At 40.4% G+C, this 25,436-nt stretch overlaps 1 protein-coding gene across 1 annotated transcript in view; it reads left to right on the top strand.

The window, feature by feature from the left end:
- LOC122796318 (ATP-dependent translocase ABCB1-like) overlaps positions 1–25,436 on the top strand; it is a 329,590-nt gene that overhangs the window by 167,506 nt on the left and 136,648 nt on the right. The window contains exon 16 of the mRNA XM_044064705.1: positions 7,676–7,837. Coding sequence (XP_043920640.1) covers positions 7,676–7,837 — 162 coding nt within the window. The remainder of the gene's footprint in view (positions 1–7,675; positions 7,838–25,436) is intronic.

Raw genomic sequence — 25,436 nt, 5'->3', positions numbered from 1 at the left:
ATCTATAACTGACAATTGTTTAAACAAAACTGGATTTTTTTGAATGTCACTCATAGTTGTTTTCAATGAGTTTAAATACGAGTCATAATTAGTATTGCAAAAAGTATTGCCATTACTATTCTTAATATAACATTGGTAAGATATGGTTATATTGCAATTGCTCCAGCCTACCTGGAGAGTGTGATTTTTGTAGAATCATACAACTCCTTTTTGTGTGACAGGTAAAAATAAAGCTATTTTGTCCTGTGATCTCACAGTTCCTGTGTCAAAAAGTAAATTCTCCCAAATCTCATTTATCCCCAAAGGGACAGCGGACATTACCAGTCCTCCATATGCTGTTGGTATAGCTGTACAAACCCAGCAATTTGAAATGTTCATAGTCTCTGCATACACATGTTTCATGGCCAGGTATGTGTTAAAATTTGGATGCCAGTCTATAGATGTTTCATCACGCCTTCCCACTTTCACTTGTGTGGTTGTGTGTAGGATAAACCACAGCAAGAGGAAAATTGTCACAATTACAGTTAATAAATGTACACACAACAAACTGATTATGCAACATCTCTGGGGTTGATCTAAACTTCTATTCACTTTGTTTTTGGCCATCTCAGTTTGGTTGTGTATCAGTCTCAAAGTTTTTATCAAGTTGAAAGTTCTTTACCAGTTTACAATGCATTAAATGAACCCAGGACGTCCTCTCGGCCACTCTAACTGCAGTAGGCTTTGCCAACAAAACCTGGTATGGACTTTCCACTTTGGACTCGCCCAGTTTTTCCTTTTCGTCACTTTCAGCCACACCCAACTTCCAGGGCCCACAACTGCTTCCACCGGTCTGGTCTGTTCCTTATCTGAAAGAGAGTTAAACTGCAAAACAGACTTATTCATTAACAATTTCTTCATATACTCTGCTAACGAACTGTCAACCTCTAGTTCTGCAGGCATGAGAGCCTTCCACTGAGGCACATAGTATGCTCTCCCAAAAATCATTTCAAAGGGAGTCAAACCCTTTGCATTTGGAACCATTCTCATACTCAGCAATGCTAAAGACAGACAGTATATCCAATTCTTTTGGGTCTCTTCTACTAGCTTCCTTAACTTGTTCTTTAGGGTACCATTGTACCTTTCCACCAGTCCTGCTGACTGTGGGTGGTAAGCACAATGGTTCTTCAAGGAGATACCAAAAAATCTCCCAAGCTGGTGAATCATCTGATTCACAAAATGTGTGCCATTGTCACTATAAATCCTCTCCGGAATGCCAAATCTAGGGATTACTTCTTTTATCAGGGCTTTCGCCACTGTTGCTGCATCTGGGTTTTTGGTTGAAAAAGCTTCTACCCATTTAGAAAACATGTCTATAATAACTAAACAGTATTTTTTCCCTTCACATTTATTCAATTCTATGAAATCCATACAAATAGTATGGAACGGGTGTGGTGGTATAGGAAAACTTCCATGCTTGGTTTTAAATGCTCCTTGTGTATGATGCTTGTTACAAGTATAACAAGCTGCACAAATTTTTTTTGTGTAGTTTATGTATCCATATGTTTGGAATATTCGATTTACTAACTGTACCATCCCCCCTGTTGAGACATAGCACTGCCCATGGCTCAACAAAGCTGCATATCTAAATAAATTAGACTGCAATATCAGTTTTCTTTCTTTGGAAATGTACAGTCCATTCTCAAGAATTGCACCTCGTTTTACCCATTTTTGTTTTTCTGCTTTTGTAGTAAGCGTCTGCATTGTTTTTAACATGTCTAAATCTAAAATCTCAGAGGGTTGTAATTCCTCATTTAAAAGTAAAGTTTCTGAGTCTGAGGCTGCTTGCTTTGCAGCTGCATCAGCTCATGCATTGCTTTTCGAAATCTTATCTTGTTTTTTTGTATGAGCTACACATTTACAAATAGCTACTTTGGTAGATAACTGAATAGATTCTAATAACTCCAAAATAAATTGCGCATGATTAATAGGTTTTCCACTAGATGTTACCATTCCTCTATTTTTCCATTGTTGTGCAAATATATGTACTGTAGAAAAAGCATACTGACTATCAGTATATATGTTTACACACTTGTTTTTTGCTAAAGTACATGCCCTTGTCAAAGCTATCAATTCCACTGCTTGTGCAGATAAGTTGTGTGGTATGGATTGAGCTTCTAAAATTTCAGTGTCTGTAACTACTGCATACCCCACCAGATTCTTCCCTGTAGGAACCCTTCTGCATGAGCCGTCCACGTAATATGTCACCTCAGCATTATTCAAGGGCATATCTGTAAGATCTTGTCTAGGTAAAGCTAACTGTTCAATTTCCTGCAGGCAGCTGTGTGGTGTGCCCTCCGCAGGAGTTGGAAGTAATGTTGATGGATTCAATGTCGTACATCGTTCAATTGTCATATGAGGTTGGCTCAGCAGTATAGTCATACATGAAAGATGTCTAGCAGGAGAAAGGTATGCCATTTTCTCTTGCAGTAAAATTATTGCAACTGCATGAGGCACTCTCAATGTGAGAGGGTGGAATAACACCACTGAGGCGAAGCCTGTACTGCCATTGCGGCTGCAACTACTGCTTGTACAGTTGGAACTACTGCTATGCCAAATATCTGCATAAGGTCCTTGCCCAATAGGTTTACTGGACACTTTGCAGAAACAACTATTTTACTTCTCTGGGTCATACCTGAAACAGGGTCAGTTATTGCTATATCATGGGAAAGTGGTTCCCTGTATACCTGTCCATTTGCAGCTTTTACTAGTATATAATCAGGTGATTCTGAATGTTCTGGTAACTTGGAGGGGTGTATCAAAGTCCGTGATGCTCCTGAGTCGCACAGGAATTTGACTTCTCTTCCCTCCACCAGAAGTGTAACTTCCGGTTTCGTATCCGCTAAGTAGAGCACTAAGCTGAATAATGCTAAGTCCAAAATTTCACTTTCTTCATCCTCCATATCTATTTGCACTTCCTCTACTCCTTCTATCACATTTACATTTACTTTTTGTTTCTTACCTTTTCCTGATGATTTCTTACTTTCACTTGATGTATCTTCACTATCATATAGTCAGTCCTCATCTCCTTTATCTTCTGTAATTACCTTTTTGTTTTGCCTACAATCCCTTGCTAGATGCCCTTTTTTTTTCCCTGCATTTGAAGCACTCACCTCTCTTTTTCCTCTCTTCAAAATCTTCTGATCGTTTATCAGACTGTTTGTTTCCCTGGGCGTTCTTTTTCTTGCCCTTTATACCTGACTGTAATACAAATACTTCAGCTCCATCTTCATAAGTGAAGACTTGTGCCTTCTTTTTCTTTTTACTATTAAAATGTCTCTCAGCATGTCTAGCGTATTCGAGTAAGGCTTGTAGCCTCCCTGTTCAATCTATCATATGCTTCGTAATGAAGCTACTAATAGGTGCAATGCAACCTTTCAAAAATGCATTTTTTAATTGTTTTTCATACGTTGAATCAGTTGTTTGGTTCTCAGGAACCGACATACCGCTATGATTATTAAAACATTCTAATAATCTAGCATAATATCCATCTATTGTCTCATTTTCCTGTTGTATGCATTGATTAATGCAAGTCCAGTCTGCTCTAGGTTTCCATTTCTCAGAGATTTGGTCTGTCAGACCTTTCACTCTGTTGTCCAACTCGGCGTCACTATGTGGGAGTGGCCTAAGTTCTGCATTACGAGGATTCCAGGTGCCACAAATCATGTGCCAATCTGGACCTATAATTTGTCTTACTACTTTTTCTACTTCTTCCCCATTCAAGTGGTAACTTAACCTCATGCCTTGTAAATCTTCTAAAAATTTCGTAAAATTAACTTTCGGATGGGGGATTCCCTCAGTAGCCTTCCGGATGTCTTCCGGTGTCCATGGTCTATATACGAGGAGTGTTGGATCCTGCCCTTCCTGTCCTGCCTGAGGATTTGGAACTTCTATAAGTGGGCATATTTCTTCCTCACTCTCATCCTGTAGATTTCTCTCTATTTGGTATGATTCTGTGTCCCTATGTGTTTTACGTGTTCGGGACCTAGTCTCAATAGGATCTCTAACAAATGGTTGTGGTCTTACTGAAACTTCAGGATAACGTGGAGGTGGACCAGCCTGTCCACTCACTTCATATCCTGAAAAGGGTAAGGGAGGGGTTAACTGAGGAGGAGGAGGAGCTGTCGCTATTACCAAGTTATTATCCTCTTTGTCTAAAAATAATGTTTTTGAATTTTTAAGCTTCTGTTCTCTACGATTTGCTTCCTCAATCCACCTGTGTGCTTGAGGAATGCCTCGTTGGCATTGCTTTTTTGCCTGACCTCCTGCATCAGATTTAAGCTGTTTAAGGAGTTTAACTAGTGAAGGTTTATCTAGTTTACCATCAAATTCATATTTATTAACCCATTTCATATAATACCTAACGTTATCAGAACGCTGTAATTGCATGTATTTTGCGTCTTCGGTTAGGGGCGGATCTCGCGAGGTTTTAGTGCACTGATTACCCATGTCAAAGAAAATGTTACGTAACCCTTTTTTATCACGTGATATTAAGTTCTTAGTTCCTGTTTACAGTTTTATCTAGAATAACTGTCTACCTTATTCTGTTACCCTGATCTATGACCAAATATACAGTACTTCCTTTTGTCCCTGATCTGCAAAACAAATCTTGACAATAATATACTGTAACCTAGTCCCTGATCTAAAACAGAAAAAAGGCAAATTCTTCCTACCTGAGCCTCCTGGTTTTGAAAATCATTCAAATTCCACTCTTCGGCCACAGATCAGAAAGTGGCCAGCCTCTTTGCACACGACAATTCAGTCGGAGGTCTTTTCACTCAAGAAGAACCATTTCGGTAACTTCTCCTATGCAGTATTCGACCACCGATACGCTCTGATCTGCAGCTTACCAAGGGAATTCCGATCTGAAGGACCAAACTGTTAAATAAAATCAAAAAATTCAGTACACAGGAGGTTCAGATTCAAAGGTTTACTACTGTACACCAGGAGGCAAAAAAACATACAAGTACAGAATTTTGTCTGACATGAAACAGGAAGCACACAATTTTATATAGGTTTAACATTTAGCTATGCCCACCTTACTGACATGATATGTCACAGGGCATCTACATCACTTTAGCTTACAATTCTACATTCGTTAAGTTTGCTGATGCTGTACATTTAAAAAAAAAACTTTTCCTTTAGATACAATACGGCCTTGCTATCCAGCTGGTCAGTCATAATGTCTTTCTGTAAAGTTATTTATTCAAGGTTTCATATCAGTTCGAATACAATAGCAGCTTCAGTCTTTTAATGCATGTCTTTGTTCTGTTACACTTTCTCACACAGCTGCGTGATGTCTAAGTAACACATATACAAGGCCATCTCATTCCAACAGGAAGAGCAGAAGATTTCATTATTTCACACATTTAATTTCCTGACCCAGCAGATAATCACCCGTGAAAAGCATAAACATTAAAACTTGCTAAGCTAGCATTCTGTCAGGGTCAGGGATCAGCTTTTGCGTCAAGCCACACTGCAGTTTCAAAACTACTTCACATTTAGACATGAATTAATTTTACTACTATATGATTAATAGAATAAAATGCATTATATACTACTTTGCTTTTAAACTAGCATTTCTCATGTATTCAAATACACATTTTTCTAACAGCATAAATCAAAGCCATTCAATGAAAAGAAACAATGACATACTGTCCAGATACAACATTAAAAGTCACTGCTGCTTAGCACTGTAATAACTAAAGACAATTTCATTTATTGTATCTAGGTTGTGCATCATTATGGGTCAAAAACTGTATTGTGGGAATAGATAAAGACTGAAAAACTCACGAGAGTATGATAATCATATCATGGTCCCTTTGTAAATGACTGTAAAGGTTTAGTGTAACAGATAATATCATTACATGATAAAAATAAATATTTTTCAGATTTGGGTAGAGTTTTACTTTAACTGAGTTTTAAGATGCACGATGCAGCTATTCTGAATCCACAGCTAATTAAGTGACAGATAAGGAATTTATATTATACTAATTGATAAATAAAAACAATTGCTTTATTGTCTTATAATTAATTTAAAAGACACAGAAGGTATGATCAAACCAATTAAACCTAACAAATGTGATCCTAAGTCAATATAAAAATCAGAATCCATGTATTGTCTATGCTTTCACTAGTTAACTTAGTCCGTGCGTAAACTCCAATAGCAGTTCTTGAGAATGAAGTTTAAGGCAAGCTAATGAAACTAAGACAAACAAACATGTATGATACAAGAAGATGCTGAGGCATTTTCCCTTCCATGATTTATGGTGACCACGATGGGATAAATGCTAATTTGAAGCTTTTCTCTGTAGATAAATAGATGTTCTGTCTCAGTAGTACTTATTATACTCTTGCTGCTCAAATTAATTCATGGTTACCTCTTGAGGGATTCTCAATTTGTAGACTGAAATGGTAACAAACTGGATCATTTGGGGGCATTGGATTACTGTTGCATGTCACCATACCACAATGGTACAATACAAGGGTCTACCATATCTCAGGATAAAAATAATTCTTTGCAGCCAAGCTTCGTCGTAGGATGAGTCTTGTTGATATTATATCTATATAAATGCTATTGTTAGGAGTAGAGAGTAGGTTCTGTTGATGTACATAAATACAGATGTTGAAATCCCAGGATAGAAACTGCCATGACAGGATTTGGTTGAATATATTCAGTCAGGCTTGACTTCCTTATGATTCTGTGATTGGGCAGTGGAATAGTATCATAAACAGTTAATGTTTTGCAGCCATATATTGCACTCATTTAATTTGTTATTTCCTTTAGTTGTGTGGATTGATAAAGGTAATTAATGAATTATATTCTCCCTGTATAGCTCTAATATTTATACACAGTTATGGTATCTTCCTTGTATATCTGCATTCCTCTAACCGATAACTTTATGCATCTTGTACTGAAATGCATGTAAAACTATTAAATAAAAATAAGTGGTCAATGTGCCCAAACTCACACTGGTAAACTCAAAAGACAGGCACAGCAGATCAGCAAGAGATCTTGACGTGCACGTCGACGAAAATGCACTGAGAACTGTAGCAGCGTTATTGTTTTTGTTTCTGTTCTGTGAGGTTTGTTTTGTGGAGTGAAAATAAACATCTTTTGCTGATCTGCTGTGCCTGTCTTTTGAGTTTACATGTAAAACTATACTGATACCTGAATTTCTGAGTCTGTAATTATATAATAGATTAATCTCATCAGAAATGGAACACCACTGGTGAGCATAGTAGTATGACCATCTGTTTATCAAATTACTGTTTTTCATTTCATTAAGATAAGTTAGAGTAGCTATGCATTTGTTAACCTTAAGTGCATATGGTCTCTGTGACAGTAGGAGAAAGGCCAAAAGTGTGCAGTGAGAGAGGATCAGCTGGCAAAAATGTCTGAGGATTTGAATGCACTTAAAAACCTCACCTAGTGCTGTAACGTGTTTAATTGTTTTGTGATGACTTTTTCCTTAATGCATCTTCAGCACATTACTTCTAAGGTGTTTTTCATGAAGAATTTAATAAAACGTATTTTTAGAAAAAAATGTTATCAGAATATGAATTGATAACTTTATTGTTTTAGAATAAACACTGACTTTCCTTTCATTTTATCATTCTGCTCCATCCATATTAGGCAAGAACAGGTCGCACCACCATTGTAGTAGCACACCGCCTTTCTACCATTCGGACTGCAGATGTTATCGCTGGATTTCAAAATGGGGTCATTGTGGAGCAGGGCACACACAGCCAACTCATGACAGAAAAAGGAGTTTACTATAATCTTGTTATGCAGCAGGTAAGATATGTTATTGCAGGGGCTATCTTTTTTAAAATAACATGACATTTAAGAAGAGAAATGAAATGTGATGCCAAGAGAAAACAAACTGCCTTTGGATTTACTAAGCACTTCTATATCGGATATAAGTCGCAGATGAATGTGAGCAGATACACAGTTGCCCCTAATTTTATCACTGCATTACATTACTGAAACAGGTAAAGTCCAAACTAAAAAAAAAATACATTATAACAAAAACTCATTAAGGCATTATTTTTAGTAAGATACAATATTGTAGCTTAAAATGAAGCTTCTTTCTACAATAAGTACAACAATAAAATGTCAGAGGCCACCTAAAATTAAATACACATTCTCTGATTAGTTGCTACCCTCTGTCAGACTTCCCTTTTTATACTGGCTAAATGCCTTTTGTTTAAACTATCAGTGTGTGGCTGGAATAGAACAGACAAATATCTAGTGCTGGTACTGTATACTGTCAGGCAGTATCAGAAAAATATGTTTGCCATTAAAGATGTACCATGAATTGTCACTTCATTAAAATAATCTTAATGCTGTGTGTATTTATATATAGATATAGATAGATATATTTGCTAATGCTCACTATTGCTCAGTCTCCCAAAAACAAAATTACTGGAAAAATAAAATCTGCTCATTTAGTGAATCTTGTCCTAATTCCTCCTTTCACTTCATAGATTTGTTTTGCTTTTTAACACCTAATTGGATTTTATTTTAATGGAGTGACAGCTATATTGCTAAAAAAGATAAATGAAATTGTTAAAAAAAATTGAAAAGTTTTAATTAGTCAGTGAGGTTAGTATGTTATGCCTGTCCCAATAAACTACACCAGTTATCACCTTCTAGTAAATATTTTATTTACTTAGACAAAATAAATATACATAATCTACAATAGTGTTCCTTAATGTTGTTTTTCTTTCGGCTTTTCCTAGTTAGGGGTCGCCACAGCGGAACTCCTGTCCACTAATGATTGGCAGTAGATTTTTTTATGGGTGCCTAGGTGCCAGCTCGACACTCAACTTTCAATGAAGGCACGCCCATTATACACATGTCTTTCGAATGCCACTCATCCACGGGGAGGCTATGCAGACTCCACACAGAAGTTGCTCCAGCTGAGAATTGAAAGGGAGAACCTCTTGCTGTGAGGCAACAACGCTACCACCACGGAATAGTGTTCCTTAATGATCATAAAAATTATAAAACTATGGAACTAATTTCTTTTATCAGCTGTCATTTATGACAAACAGCAATACATAACATGTACACCTGTCACACAGCAATTAGTCATAAACCACATTAAAACTATTTATCAAAAAGATATACTTCTCATAGAACTATGTGGAGATGTATTAAGATATCAGTTAACACTCTGCTTTTAAAAAGTAGACACTGGTCTGCATCACCTGTCTGTTACATTTTTTGAGTGTGCACGATTTGTATTCAAGAACATCTGTACCACATTTTTGTGCTTCCTGGTCACTCAGAAATATTACATTAAGTGTATATGTAGTCTGCATTTTGTGGTAACCTTTATGAATCTCTTTTGATATTTAAAGCTGCAAGAAAGTCAGTAGGAAAACTAAAATTAGGACGAAGAAGGGCTGAGTTATGCTTGTTTTGTCTGTTTCCTCACAACAAGCAAGCATAACTCAAGCGGTGCATACTATGTGCATGCTTACTGTAGGTGTTAATAAATCCCAGGGAAAAAAATATTCATTCAAATACAGTTACAGATTTCAAACACAGTTAAAGAATGCTTGAGCAGTGAGACTAATTGAGTGAAACATTCTTTAACTGCATTCAAAATTTACAACTCTGAATGAATAATTTTCATTTTGCACTAAAAATAGAGAATATGTAAAAAACCTAACAGACAGGAAATGCAGATCGTTGACTATTTTTGCTGAACTATAACTCCTGTCTATCCAAATCCTTTATTTTCCAGTCCTTTGTAAGACTCTCCTCATTGACGTGCATATGCATAATTCAAATTAATACTACATAAGTGACATATTATTTTATCTTTTAGCCATATCCCAGTCCCCCATTATACCCCATTTGTGTTGCACCTGTAATAGGTTATTAAGCTATCCTATTTTCCTCATGCCCCTTCATCTGCACTAGCCAATATGGAATTTCAGTCAGCTTCTGACGCTTCTGGTGTCAGCATGATAGCACTAACTGTTTTGAGGTGGTGTACTAGCTGCTTCATGCTTACCAGAAATAATTCAGTATGTATTTACTTGACATGGAGGCTACCATCTCACCTCAGAGTATCTTTGATAAACACAACACATATGCAGGAATAGTACATTCTAACTCCATTAAACCAACTTATGCTGAGGTTGTTAACTCTGCCTAAGCATCCCAGGCTAAAGACTAGAAAGATATTAAGAAATACAATGTTGACCCACTAATGGAAAGCCACAGCAAAGGCTAACTTTGCTGCAAGTGTGGAAGCTGAATGTACTGAGATGCACAACCAAGGAAATGTATAAAAGTACTTCATTTTATTAGTATGGTCAAGTGCTTTCATTCTTATTTATTATTAGGGCCAAGTGCTTTCATTCTTATTTATTATTAGGGCCAAGTGCTTTCATTCTTATTTATTATTAGGGCCAAGTGCTTTCATTCTTATTTATTATTAGGGCCAAGTGCTTTCATTCTTATTTATTATTAAGGTCAAGTGCTTTCATTCTTATTTATTATTAGGGTCAAGTGCTTTCATTCTTATTTATTATTAGGGCCAAGTGCATTCATTCTTATTTATTATTAGGGTCAAGTGCCTTGATCCTTATTTATGGTGATGCTCTGTTCTATTGGTCATTTGCCCACTAACAGAAAACACACTGACACTGAAATACAGACGCAATGCATTTCCTTTTACTGAACTGACATAGGTTTTGTCGTTTCACAAGCTTTCAGTCTAGCATATGACCTTCATCTGGCATTAAGTCAATGATGTCAGATACCTTGCTTGAATATGTAGAAAGGGAGTTATATGTTCATTATTCTCACTACTGCAGGAGCATTTTGGTTATATTTGCCTAGGAAAAACTGATCACCTTCACAAAGCTCTGGCTCCCTCCTACATCTGCACTCCAACTTCTGATCAACAAGCCCTTTGGAGTTAAATCAGCAGTCAGAGTGGTGAAACTTCATTACTTTCCTGCTGCCTCAAGGGGAAGTAGCTCTGAGGCTTCAAAGGAGCAGCAATCGGCTTCAGACTTCATTTCTGGAAAATATGTCCCAACAGGGGAATCTTTCCACATAGAAATTATTGCCCTTTTAAGAAATTTTTTATGTATTTTACTTTATGACTAAAAGCCATATTTCCCCTTTAAAAATGGCAATTTTTACAATATCAGAAGTTTCTAAGGAACTGCTGTTTTTAGCTTTGGCATCAGTTATTACTTTTTTTACTTTGAGGCAATTTATTTATTTATTTATTTATGTTGGTACATTTTTACTGCTTGTGAAAACTTTTATGTATAAATTTAAGAATTGGGAAGTGTTTCTGCAAGGCAGAAAATGTTTGTGAATGTTTTAATGCTTGTGTATACTTTGTAACAACTTACTGGGGGGTTGAAATAATAGACAAGGTGTTTATATCTCACAATAAAAAGGCACAGGGTTTGATTCTCAGCATAGCCAGAGATCTGAATTCAAATCCAATCCAAGGCATCCTGTGAATTCTACTGAAAAATAAGTATTTTTATAACATTCTTTGCACTTTTAAACTTTTTTTTTTTTGTCGCCTACTTTAAACTGTTTTTATTGTTTGTGGCTGTGTTTTCTGCACTGCCTGTTTACAGTACTTGAACAATTTATAACATAGGCTAGAATCCAACTTGCTGAACCTAGACTGTTTGACATTTTCAGAGTACTAAAGACAGACATCTTACATTAAGAGGGCCCTCCTGCACCCTTGTGGCAGAAGAGTATATCATTTACCCATCTTAGTCAGGGATTGTTGGAACAAGGCTCAATCTTGGGCTTTCCTGTTGGTTAGATTGTTTCAAAACTGTTTTACTTACCTGATATTCAAACACAGAGTTTGCACGTAGCTGCACACAGTGCAACAGAGGTTAGCACTGCTGTGTATAGATGCAAATGCTTAGAAAGTCAAATATTCCCTAGATAACTGTTAGGGAACCCTCTTAAGCTTCCCTGCTTCTTGGCTCACAACATTTGTGCACTGCTGCCAAGAGACCAACCCAGCTGCTCTTTGTGAGGCATTGGCACAGGTTTCTACCCCTAAACCTCCCATAGACTGGCTGATTTTACTAGTTCTACAGCAGAATCTAGCTCATCTAGCCCACCCTCCACCACGTATTACAGAATACACATGACACAATAGAAGGTCAGTTTCCTACCATTTCTACAGCCAGACTGATGACATGAGCATCCTGAGGCATTGTAGCAATTGCCTTATGTATACAGACAACCTACTACTCCTAAAACATACAAATACAATACGTGAGAGATGTACCTATACTATGAATCTGGAATCAATGCTCTGTCTCCCCTCTCTCTCTCTCTCTCTCTCTCTCTCTCTCTCTCACATAACAACAAACCAAATACCAAGCAGATTGTCAGCACCCACACTCCTCCTCCCACACATATCAAGCACACAACACATAAACCCACATATAAGGAGGTACTCACTAGAAATATACCAAAAGAGCAAAAACCTCCCAAGGGCAAATCTTCTGCACACAATACGGTCCCAATAGCACACACTACACATAATAATACGTGCATCAGTGTCTCACCCAGTAAGCCCCTAAGGCAAAACATATCTATACCAAATGTCTTGATCATAGGCAACTCCACAATGAGACACACAGATGTCCCCCTCACTAGGCTGGACAAGAAGGTCATAGTCAGCTACCTGTCTGGTGGCAGGATCTGCCAAATCATGCACACACTCAAGTCTCTCAGCAACAGCACTGTCATAGTCCATGTTGGAGTGAATGACTTGAGATGTATCTCACTGGACTATATGAAGAGAGACATGATGGAACTTTTCAGATTGTGTCCCAGGCAGGTATGTCCCTAGCCCTAAGCAGCATTCTTCCCTTACCCAGGATGATGCCACAATACAAACAAAAAATGATTGACTTCAACAATTGGCTTAGCTTCTGTTGTCAATCCAGGGGGATCCAGTATCAACAGCCTGGGATGATCTGGTCGACAGACCACGCTACTTTGCTAGAGACGGTCTTCACCTATTGTCTCTAGGCTTTAGATTGCTGCCAAAGGTACTTACTTCCACCATAGTACCTTTTTTAGGCAATGTCATAAGAACAAAATGCCCAATGTAAAATATCCTCCAGAAACAAACTCAAGGTTATGTTGCTTAATGCTAGGAGTCTGTATCAAAAACTGTACTCACTTGAAGCACTTCTCACTCTGGAAGGTGTTGATGTCTGCATAGTTCTAGCGACGTGGTGCAAGACCTCAGAGAGCACCCTGGCCATGCAGGACTATAATACCTTCCACATGTTCTGACCACAAAATGAACATGAAAACAAGGAAGGAGGAGTATCCATCTTCACTAAAGACAAGTACACCTCTGGACTGGTTAAACAGAATGACTCCCTAGAGTTACTCCAAGTCCAACTAACTTAGGAAAGACCTCCTTCCACATCATTGTTAGCTATAGGTCCCCCACCATGAAAACCACACAGTCTACCTGGACTTACTTGAATCACTCTCAGTACAGCCAAATACCCTGGTCATGAGTGAACTATCCTTCCATCAATTGGGTAACATATATGAGCATAAACACTCTCACCAAAAGGTTCCTGGTCTTTGTCAACACAAATGCTCTGGAGCAGATAGTCAGCTCCCCCATAAGAGGCCCTAACATCCTTGACATAGTGCTCACCAACATGGGGGAATGCTGCACCACCCCAAGAGTGGGGCCCTCCCTGGTAAAGTCTGATCATAAATCATTCAAAGTAACAATTGTACCTGACCCACCCTCAGGAGCAAAAAGGTTAAAAAAATTCTCCAAAGCAAACTATAGTGTATTGAGTGATGGCATCAATAGTTTCAGAACCCCTGCCAACACTGACAGCAATGTTCCCTATAGTGAGGTGTACACAAATTACCTGTATAAACACCTATATAAATGTAAAGACTCAGCCATACCATAATGGATCAAATCAAAATCCTCATGAAAAAATAAGCTACCCTGGTGGACATCCAGCACATATAGGTTATACAATAAGAGGAAGAAACTGCTGTCAAAATACAAGAGGGAACTATCCCAGCAAAGGAAGAAATCCCTCCAAAGCATAAACAAGCAAATTAGGCATCTTGTAAAAGTCCTGTAAAGCTAATTACAAAACTAAATTAGCGTACCTAGCTAAGGAAAATTACATAGCATTTTTTAGCTACATCTGAAATCTAAAAGGGAAGGCCCAGCTTTGTGCCAAACTACTTATACTGAGCCTGAGGACATTGCCAACTTGCTAGCAGACAGGTTTGGCGAAAACAATATCACCTGTCCTCACCAATCATACCCCATAACATACCTGTCACAAGGCCTCTGTCTAGTATCTACAGAAAGCAGGTCATAGCTCCACTCTCCAAGGCCAAAAACATAGCCTCTATGGGACCAGACAACATCCCAGGCTGCTTATTAAATGGTTTAAAACGAGTTAGCATAACTGCTGAGCATGCCCCAAGCACTGGCTTTGTGCCAGCTGAGTGGTAAACAGCAACCATAATCCCCTTGCATAATGGAGGTCCCTCAACTGACCCCAGGAACTATAGAGCTATAAGCCTATTCAGCCTTATCTGCAAGGCCATGGAGAGAATCACCATGGACCTTATCAATATGGATATAGGTGACCTTCAAACTCTTGACCAGACCCAGTTTGGCTTCATTAAGGACAGATCCTGTCTGCTAAAACCTGATAGACGTCTTCAAGAATGTCACCAAGGCCCTGGATGAAGGCAAGACAAGTTCACACTGTCTAATTCGACCTAGTCAAGGCCTTTGATACAATCTCTCCCTCGGGCATCATTGAGAAAGTCATCCAGCTGGGACTTAAACCTTATGTCACTAGATGAGTTGCCAACTGACTCACAAACAGAACACATACATTCGAGCTTGGGGATGCCACCTCTACTAGCAGACCTGTTACCAGTGGTGTTCCACAAGGATCTGTGGTAGGGCAACAACTGTTTGGTATCTATTTTTCAGAAGTCCAGATGAAAATAGATGGTCTATGGCTTACCAAGTTTGCTGATAACTGCAAAATGGGTTCAATCATCGAATCCCCCAAAGATGTCAACATACTACAAAATCAGATTACACAGACAAATGATTGTGTCAAGGCCACAGACTTTATAATCCCCTTCGGCAAAGGAGAATCCTCTGCTAATTACAACATTAATAATACCCCCCTAAATTCAAAGCCAGTGGTGAGAGATTTAGGAACGCAAGTTGATGGCCTTAATTTTGATAATCAGGTGTCCACAATAGTAAGAAAGGCATTCTATGTTGCATACCTCATAAGCAAGGGTATAGCATGCAAATCTAAGGAGGTCATAACTCCCCTGTACTCAGCTCTCATCAGATAAATAATCGAGTACAATGCTGCCTTCTGTATATACCTCACCAAACATCTGCAATACCTGGAGAGACCTCAGAGGTTTCTCACCAAGAAAATTCAGGGCTTACAACACATGACCTACACAGACAGACTGAAGTCCATATCACTTTACTCAGTATTGTATAGACTGCTTAGAGGTGACTTGTGCCTGGCCTACAGAGTAGTCTTGACCCTGCCTTGAAGAAGCTGCTGCACATCTGCAAATCCAATGGGACAAGATTCACTCATTCTAAGGATCTTAGCCTGTGATATTAACAAGACATACTGGAAGGATAGATATGTCTCCCAGAGGTTGCCACTCCTCTGAAACAAACTCCCAGTTCATGTAAAACCGAGTTCCTTAATGACCCTATTTAAGGGTAACCTGGACAATTGGATGGGAAACCATAAACTAACACCATGGGTTTCACCTATGTTCCTCTTAGACCGGGGCAGCCAGTTCTGATCTTATATTTGCACACAAACATAGACTTTATATCTTGGTCCATAAGGGAACAAGAGTATAACATGGCTAGACTTGTAGAGGCCTTAGGTTCAATAGACTAGCAACCGCCTATGATCCTAAGGGATATTGACTAGGCTTAAAATGGCCCAAATGGTCAGCTAGCCTAGTACTTGCACATGTGGGTGTGAATGACCTGAGATGCACCTTCCCGGACTACATGAAAATAGACATGGAGGAGCTCTCGGATCATGTAGCCCAGGCGGGTATGACCCTAGCCCTGAGCAGCATCTTTCCATCACCCAGAAAGATACCACAGTACAGTGTGAGAAATGATTGATTTCAACAATTGGCTAAGTTTCTGATGTCATTTCTAAGGGAATCCAGTATCTGTCTGCCTGGGATGACAGGATTGACAGACCTCGATGCTTTGCCAAAGATGGCCTGCATCTGTCAACCCTGGGCTTCTGGATACTGGCCAAGGCTCTTGCCACCTCTATAGTGCCTTTTTCAGGCAGTGTTCCAAAGACCAAATTACCACCATAACAGCTATAAAGAAATGCAATCTGAGGATCATGCTGCTCAGTGCTAGAAGTCTAAATCTCAAAATGCACTCACTCAAAGTACTCCTTAAAATGGAGAACATCGACATTTGTGCTGTAACAGAGACCTGGTCCAAGGCAGCAGAATGCACCCCTGCACTACCAGGCTATAACTCATTCCACACCTTTCTGCCCCAGAACTTGGACCAATGCTCCAAAGGCAGTGGTGTTTCCATATTCATAAAGGATGTGCACATCTCCTGACTGGTAGTGCAGCATAACACATCAGAGATACTTCAGGTGCAGCTAACACTGGGTACAACAGTGATTCAGGTCATAGCCTGTTATGGGTTCCCAACCATGCCTCAAGACTCACACTCCACATTCCTAAGCACCCTGGAAAATATTAGGGTCCAACCTAACACTCTCATACTGGGCGATTTCAACTACCCCTCCATTAACTGGGAAAACTACTCATGTACCAATACACTTTCCCAATGGTTCCTGGAATTTATTAATTTCAATGCCCTGGACCAGCTCACTCTTACCCCCACTACAGGCAGCAACATCCTTGAACTGGTCATTACTAACATGGGCGACCGTTGCTCTGCACCAATAATCAACTCCTCCCTGGTTAGATCTGACCACAAACTAATCACCTTGGAAATCCACATCCCTCCCTCCCCATCCTGCGCAAAGGTAACCACCATAAAAAAACTTCTCCAAAGCTAACTTCGGGCTCCTAAAAACGGAGGTGGCTAACTTCACGGCACCCATGCAAATGGAGAATAGTTGTATGACTGCCAAATCATACACCAATGCACTGTATGAACATGTATGCAAATGCATGGATCTTGCCATACCCAATAGAACCAAGACATTCACCTCCAAAAAAAGGAAGTCAATCTGGTGGTCCCCTGCCATAAACAAACTCTACAACAGAAGGAAGGAACTGATGCAGAATAAGGTGAAGTCCCAAGACTGGAAAAATTCCCTTATCAGCCTCAACAAAAAGTTGAGATCCCTCATCAAATCCTCTAAAGCTAGCTATGAAAGCAGAATTGCAGCAGATAGTAAAGACAACCACAAGGCCTTCTATAGTTATGTAAAGAATCTCCATGGCAATACCCAGATTTGCTCTGAGCTACTGCACAATGATACCTCCTATACCTAGCCAACTGATATTGCCAATATACTGACCGACAGATTTAGTGCCAACTTTACCCTTCCCTTCCACCCAAAGGACCAATCATAATACCAGTAGATTGCCAGGCTCCCAGTATTACTGCTGCACAGGTTAAAACAGCACTCTCCAAGGCCAAGAATACAGCTTCTGTGGACCTGACAATATCCCTGGCTGTGTCTTACATGAACTACAGAGTGAACTGGCACTTCACTTGTGTGCCCTGTTCAGTCACAGCCTCACCACAGGCTTTGTCCCTACTGAATGGCACACTGCTATAGTCATCCCTCTCCACAAAGGAGGAGTGACTACAGACCCTGGGAGCTATCGCCCCATTAGCCTGACATGTCTGATATGCAAAGCTATGGAACGCATCATCATGGACTTAATAAACAAGGATATAGGGAAACTCTGGATCCCACACAATTTGGTTTTGTGAAGGATAGATCATGCCTGCTCAGCTTGGTAGACTTCTTTGAGTCTGTCACTAGAGCTGTAGATAAAGGCAAGGTGGTTGATACAGCCTACCTTGATCTGGCCAAGGTCTTTGATACCATTCCCCACTCAGGAATCATAGAAAAACTCACTAAGCAAGGCATCAACCCTATATCACTAGGTGGGTTGCAAACTGGCTCACAGATAGAACCCACAGTGTGAAAGTAACTGATGCCAAGCAACCTCTTATAGCAAGAAATCTGGACAAAGCTAAAAATAATCAGAGGGACAAAGGACCGAAAACAGTGACAATTTTAAAATATTGCTCTTATAACCTTAGAAAGTTGATAGAATAACAGGTTTTAAATTAGTATGGATTTTCTGAAGGGTATGAAGTCTGAAACTCAAATGTCTGTCATTATTTTCTGACTTCAGTTCTAAATGATTTGCTAGTGATGTGACAGAAAACCAATATTTTATGAGGAATTGACCAAAAATATGAGGCAGATTGGACATTCTGCAAAAATCTGTACAGTTGAGAGGTATGACTCCAAGTCAGACTGCTGACCAGTCACAAGTGGAGTCCTACAGGGATCAGTCCTGGGTCCTCTCCTGTTTGGTATCTACTTCTCAGAGGTCCAGGCCAACACAAAGGTACTCTGGCTAACGAAGTTCGCAGATGATTGCAAGTTGGGAGCCATTATTAACTCCCCAAGTGATGTTGACATCCTACAGAAAAGCCTCACTGAGACCATAATGTCAGAACCATGGCCTTAAACTCAATGCCAAAAAATGTCATCATCCTCTTTGGGAAAAACCCAGTTCCCAAGAATTACCACATCGATGGTAGTCCACTGAACACAGAAGGTGTTATAAGAGATCTCGGAACACATTGCCACTGTGGTCAGAAAGTCCTATGCAGCACATCTCATTACTAAGAGTTTTGCATTCAGGAAGAAAGAGGTCATTGTCTCTCTCTACTCTTCCCTTATTAGGCCAGTCATTGAGTACAGCGCCCCATTTGGCATGTACCTCATTAGACACCTGCAACTACTGGAGAGGCCGGAAAAGTACCTCACAAAGAGGATCCTAGGCCTTAAACACTTGTCCTATATGGACAGACTCAAAAAGCTCCAACTATTCTTGGTCTCATATCGCCTTCTTAGAGGCGATCTCTGCTTGACTTACAAAGCCATGTCTACCCCAGCTCTGTTATAAATGCTACATCTAAAGAAATCCCAACCCCCTCCGCACCACATGCTCCAGACACTTCAACCTCATTACCACAATCAACAGAATGTGCTGGAGGGACATGTTCATAACCCAAAGACTGCCCATGCTATGGAATGGACTTCCTATATATGTCAAACAGAGCACCTCACTGGCCCTCTTCAAGATAAATCTTGATGAGTGGATGGGAAATAGAAAATTCACCCCAGAGATCACTCCAGTGGCTCTACTCGAGAGGCACTGGGAACTAAGGTTGGGTGGCACAATGCAGCGTAATTCTGTGGGCTAGGCTTGTAAAGGCTCCAGGGCCATTAGCCTTGTACACATCTATGAACTTACAGATGTACCTATATTTTCTGCCAGTGTGGTTTTGGATAGAGTGCTTTGTTTCAGACATGATTTTTTTGTGTTTTTGCTTATGCTTTTACATTGAACAGGGGACTGTATGGGAAAGTATGTATGTGCAGATCCTCTCAACACTTGTCTGACAACTTACCTTCTGACCCATTTGTTCCAGCAGAGCTTACCGTCAATTAGACTTCTTCCTCAACTACTGCATAAATACGTACTCCAGTCCTGCTGGTTCTTTTCCCACTTTATGTAATAAATGCAAACACAGTAAAGAGCCCTTGCCACCCCCACATGCTCAGACAGTGCCTCATTGGCCAACCATTGTTCTTTAGACCACTAATTTGCTTCTTCAGGTTTCTCTGGTGCAGTCTCTTCAGTCACCATGGACCAAAGGTTAGCCATGTACTCTGTGGCTGTTCTAGCTTCTGATTCAGGAATGGAAGGACCATCTGCTTTGGGTCTGAGAAACACTCTGTGAGATGCTGCTCAGGTAGTTGGGGAAAGAGACATCATGACAGGGTCAAAGCGCTATCTAGTCAGTCTTCTTGGTTAATTCCTGCAATGTAAAAAAAAAAGGGTTATGCATTGTTTTTCCTGAAGACATGGTGCTTATAAAGACAATTGTCTTACCTTACTCAGACAATTATTACAGGTTGTTAATCTTGGTACTCAGAAATCCTTACCAGAGCAAAAGTTTAGTAAATAAATTCCTGAGGGAAAACTTGTCAGGAAATTCTGACATTTATACAAAAAGGACTTATGTGATTCCCAAGCTGAAAACTCTGATTCTGAGGAAACTTGGTCCTTGCCACCTCCCTTGGAGGAATTTTCCATTTCACAGGCTATTTCCAGGATGATTTTGGTGTTTTTGCATGAAAAAGTAGATGTTCCCCCTGAAATGAGGAGATATTATATGTTCCAAGTGAATATATTTCATTCTACACCCATCCATCTTATTTTACCAGGCTTGGAAAATGTGTTTAATGCTGCCTGTAATAATTCTGACTCTCAACCTTCAATCCCCAAAAAGGCAGATAGATTTTATAAAGTACCTCAAGTTAACAAATTCTTGCTTTCTGATCTTGGGTGAGATCCAGCTGCCATTTCAACCTCTTTGCCAGATAGAAACACACTTTTAGTCAATGCAAACCCTTCATCTGTGGATAAATAAGTAAAGGTATTGGACACATTTGGTAATATAATACTCTTGTCTTCCAATTTAGCATTCAAAATTCTTAACTACCAGGTGCATATTTGGAAGTTTAGTCTGAGTTGTAAAAACAATTTGAGAGAATTCTCACACTTCTTTCATCAGGTACCTCCTTTCAAAATCCTGTTATTTCCACTATTTCCCAAGTTCATAGGTTCATAGGTAGGTACTAGGCTATCGGCCCTAGGGCCCATACAAGCCTAGCCAAAAAATGTACCCTGGCTTTCGCCACCCAAGAAATTTATTTTCCTGTGCCCCTGTCGAGCAGAGCCACAGAAGTGATCCCGGGGGTGAATTTCCCATTTCCCATCCAATCATCAAGATTTTTCTTGAAGAGTGCTAATGAGGAGCTCTGTTTGACATAAATAGTTAGTCTGTTCCAGAGTATGGGAAGTATCTGGGACAGGAATCTATCACTCCAGCATGTTCTGTTTATTGTGGTGACAAGGTTTAGGCCCCTAGAGCGTGTAGCTCGGAGGGATTGGGATTTCTTTAAGTGGAGCATGTCCAACAGCTCTGGGTTTGACATAGCTTTGTATGTTAGGCAGAGATTGCCCCTGAGTAGGCGATATGCGATGGAGTAAAACTGTAGTTATTTGAGTCGGTCTGCATAGGGCATCTGTCTGAGGCCAGTAATCCTCTTTGTGAGGTATTTCTGTGGTCTTTCCAGTTGTTGTAGATGTCTTGTGAGGTACATACCAAAAGGGGCGTTGTACTCTATAATGGGTCTAATGAGTGATGAGTAGAGGGGAACAATGACCTCTTTTTTTCTGGATGAGAATCCTTTTGTGATGAGGTGTGCCACATAGAAGGATTTCCTGACCACTGTGACGATGTGATTATCAAAGGAGAGACTACTGTCCACCTGTGTCCCAAGGTCTCTTATCACATTTTCAGCATTAAGTAGACTACCAGCTATGTGGTAGTTCATGCGTACAGAGTTTTTACCAAAGGGGATGACAATACACTTTTTGGCATTGAGCTCCCGGCCATGGCTTTGACACCAGGTATCTGTCTCAGTGAGGCCCTTTTGTAGTTTGTCCACATCATTAGGAGTTTCGATTATGGCTCTTAGTTTGCAGTCATCTGCAAACTTTGTTAGCCAAAGACCTTCTGTGTTGGCCTGCACTTCAGAGAAGTAGATAACAAACAGGAGAGGACCCATGACTGAACCCTGTGGTACTCCACTTGTCACTGGTCTGATGTCGGATTTGGAATCCGCTACTTTCACAGTGTGGGTTCTGTCCATGAGCCAGTTGGCAATCCATCTTGTGACATAGGGATTTATACCTAGTTTAGCGAGCTTTTCTATAATTCCAGAGTGGGGGATGGTGTCAAAAGCCTTGGCGAGATCTAGATAAGCTGTGTGAACCATTTTACCCTCATCTATGGCTTTGGTGACTGCTTCAAAGAAGTCAATCAGGTTTAGGAGACATGATCTGCCTTTTACAAATCCAAACTGGGTAGGGTCCAGAGTTTGGAGATTGCCAATGTCTTTGTTTATGAGTTCCACGATGATACGTTCCATGGCCTTGCAGACCAGGCTCATCAGGCTAAAGGGGCGGTAGTTCCCGGGGTCCGTCCTGGCTCCCCCTTTGTGGAGTGGAATAACTGTCGCAGTGCACCTTTCAGTTGGTACAAAGCCTGAGATGAGTCAATGATTGAACATGGTACTTAGGTAGGGTGCCAGTTCATTCTGTAGTTCATGTAGAATGCAGCCTGGGATATTGTAGGTCCCATGGATGCTGTATTTTTGGCTTTGGAGAGTGTGTTTTTTACCTGTGTAGCCGAGATTATAGGAACTTTGCATTCTTCCGGTATAGAGATGGGCCCTCTAGGGGGTGAGAGGGGGGTAAAGTTAGCACTGAACCTATCTGCTAGGATGTTGGCAATATCAGTTGGTTCTGTATATTTAGTGCCATTGTGCTGTAACTCAGAGCAGATCTGAGTTTTACCATTTAGATTCTTGACATAGCTATAGAATGCTTTGTGGTTGTCTTTAGAGTCAGTGGCAATTTTTTTTTTGTAACTAGCTTTGGAGGATTTTATGAGGGATCTCAGTTTTTACTGAGGTTGACCATGGAGTTCCTCCAGTCATGGGACTTTACTCTTTTTTGCAACAGTTTCTTTCTTCTGTTGTAGAGTTTGTTTATGGCAGAGGACCACCAGATTGGCTTCCTTTTTTTGGAGGATAACATCTTCGTTCTGTTAGGGATAGCATGATCCATGCACTCGTGTAAGTCCTTATAAAGTGCACTTGTGTAGGATTCAGCAGTCATACCTCTATTGTCCGTCTACATGGGTGTCATGAAGTTTGCCACTTCTGTCTTAAGAAGTGTGAAGTTGGCTTTGGAGAAGTTTTTTACGATGGTTTCTCTAATTGGGGCTCGGGGTGGGATGTGGATGTGGCTGATTAGCTTGTGGTCAGATCTGACCAACGAGGAGTTGACCTCTGGTGTGGAACACCGGTTTCCCATGTTGGTAATGACCAGGTCTAGGATATTGCCGCCGCTGGTGGGGGTGTGAATAAGTTGATCCAAGGCGTTGGAATTTATGAATTCTAGAAAACGTTGAGCAAAAGAGTTGGTACATGAGTAGTTTTCCCAGTTAATGGTGGGGTAGTTGAAATCGCCCATTATTAGGGTGTTGGTTTGCACCCTAATACTTTCCAGTGTATCAAGAAATGAGGAGTGTGAATCCTGGGGCATGGTGGGGCGGTCTGTAGCAAGCTACAATTTGGATTGCCATCTTGCCGAGAGTAAGTTGCACTTGGATAAGCTCGGATACATTATGCTGTGCAACTAGCCTGGAGGTGTGGATATCCTTAATGAATATGGACACGCCTCTGCCTTTAGTGCTTCTTTCTGGGTTAGGTGGCCGAAAGGTGTGGTATGAATTGAAGCCTGGTAATGCAAGGGTGCTCCCTGGAGCTTTGAACCAGGTCTCTGTCACTGCACAGATGTCAATGTTCTCCATTTTAAGGAGTGCCTCGAGTGAGTGCATTTTGAGGTTTAGACTTCTAGCATTGAGTAGCATTACCCTCAGATTTTCCTTGCTTGTACCTGTTAACGGTGGTGAATTTGTCATTTGAACCTTGCCTAAAAAAGGCCCTATAGGGATGGCAGGAGCCTTAGCCAGTATCCGGAATCCTAAGGGCGACAGGTGCAGGCCATCTCTGGCAAAGCATCGTGGACTGTTGATCATGTCGTCCCAGGCAGACAAATACTGGATCCCCTTAGAATGACACCAGAAGCTTAGCCAATTGTTGAAGTCAATGATTTTGTCCTTGTACTGTGGTATCATTCTGGGTGATGGCAGGATGCTACTCAGGGTTAGGGTCATACCTGCCTGGGATGCAAGATCGGATAGCTCCTCCATGTCTCTTTTAATGTAGTCCAGGGAGGTACATCTCAGGTCATTCACACCAACATGGACAATGACAGAGTCATATTTGTACTTGTTGTGGAGTGACCTGAGTGCATGCGTTATGTGGTGGATCCTGGCACCCGACAGGCAGCTGACAGTAACTTTCTCCTTGTTTAGCCTGGTGAGTGGAACATCAGTGTGCCTGACTATAGAGTCACCTATGACTAGAGTGTTGGGTACGTTATTATGCCTTATGGGCTGTGGTTGAGTGGCACACTGAGTTTGTGGGCTATGTGTCATTTGGGTTGTGTTGGGGGGGTGGAGTTTTCTTGAGTTTATGCTTTGGATGTCCCTGATGCTTGGGCTGGTTTTTATTGAGAGCCTCCGTGAATGTAGGTGTGTGTTTTGTGTTTCTATGTGTGTGTTTTGGTGGTGTAGGTTTTGAGGGACTATGTGATGAGTGTGGTGTGGTGCAAGTGTTGACTGTCTAGTCCAGTCTTGGGTGAAGAGAGCTTTGCTTCCAGTTTGGCTATATAAGTGCATCTCTCACAGGTTGTAGTGTTGGGTGGTAGGAGGAGGGGGTTGTCTGTGTACATGAGGCAATTGCTGCATTGCCCCAAGATGCCCAGATTAATCAGGTAGACAGGAGAAATCACTGGGAGCTGACCCTTAGACATGCCTGGATAAGTGTTTATTTATTAAGTACTAAAAATTACTTTCCACTAGACAAGTGAGGAAAGTTGAGTGCTGTAGTAATTTGCAGCTTATGTAGTGCTTACAATGAGTTCTGAACAAGTGCTGAGTTCAAAGAAACCGATTTGAGTGCTGAAACTGGAAAACTGGCTAGTTATAAGAAACAAAACTAAGCTAGAAGGCTTCCCTCCAAGACAGAAGGGCTTGGGGGCTCAGAAGCCTACAAACAGTCTAGACCACTTAACAGGAAAGGCAGGAAACAAGCTTAATTTTTTGTTCTCTTTCCCAGGTGCTCTCCTTGTACACAGTAGGAGTGCCTGAAATCAAAATATGATCTCACTGCACTCAGTTGATTGAGCAAATGAGATGGGCCCAGAAGGAGTATCCAAACAGAAATTTACAAGAGGGGCGGGCAGTTTCAAAACTAACTGAAGAATAGAGTCAAAACTTCCAGTTCAGTTAATAATCATGCAACACAGTTAAATCAATTTAAATACTATA

This window comes from Protopterus annectens, chromosome 3.part0 (assembly GCF_019279795.1).
Source record: "Protopterus annectens isolate FY-2018-M chromosome 3.part0, PAN1.0, whole genome shotgun sequence".
NCBI classification, from domain to species: domain Eukaryota; kingdom Metazoa; phylum Chordata; order Ceratodontiformes; family Protopteridae; genus Protopterus; species Protopterus annectens.
This window is presented reverse-complemented; position numbering and strand designations above follow the sequence as displayed.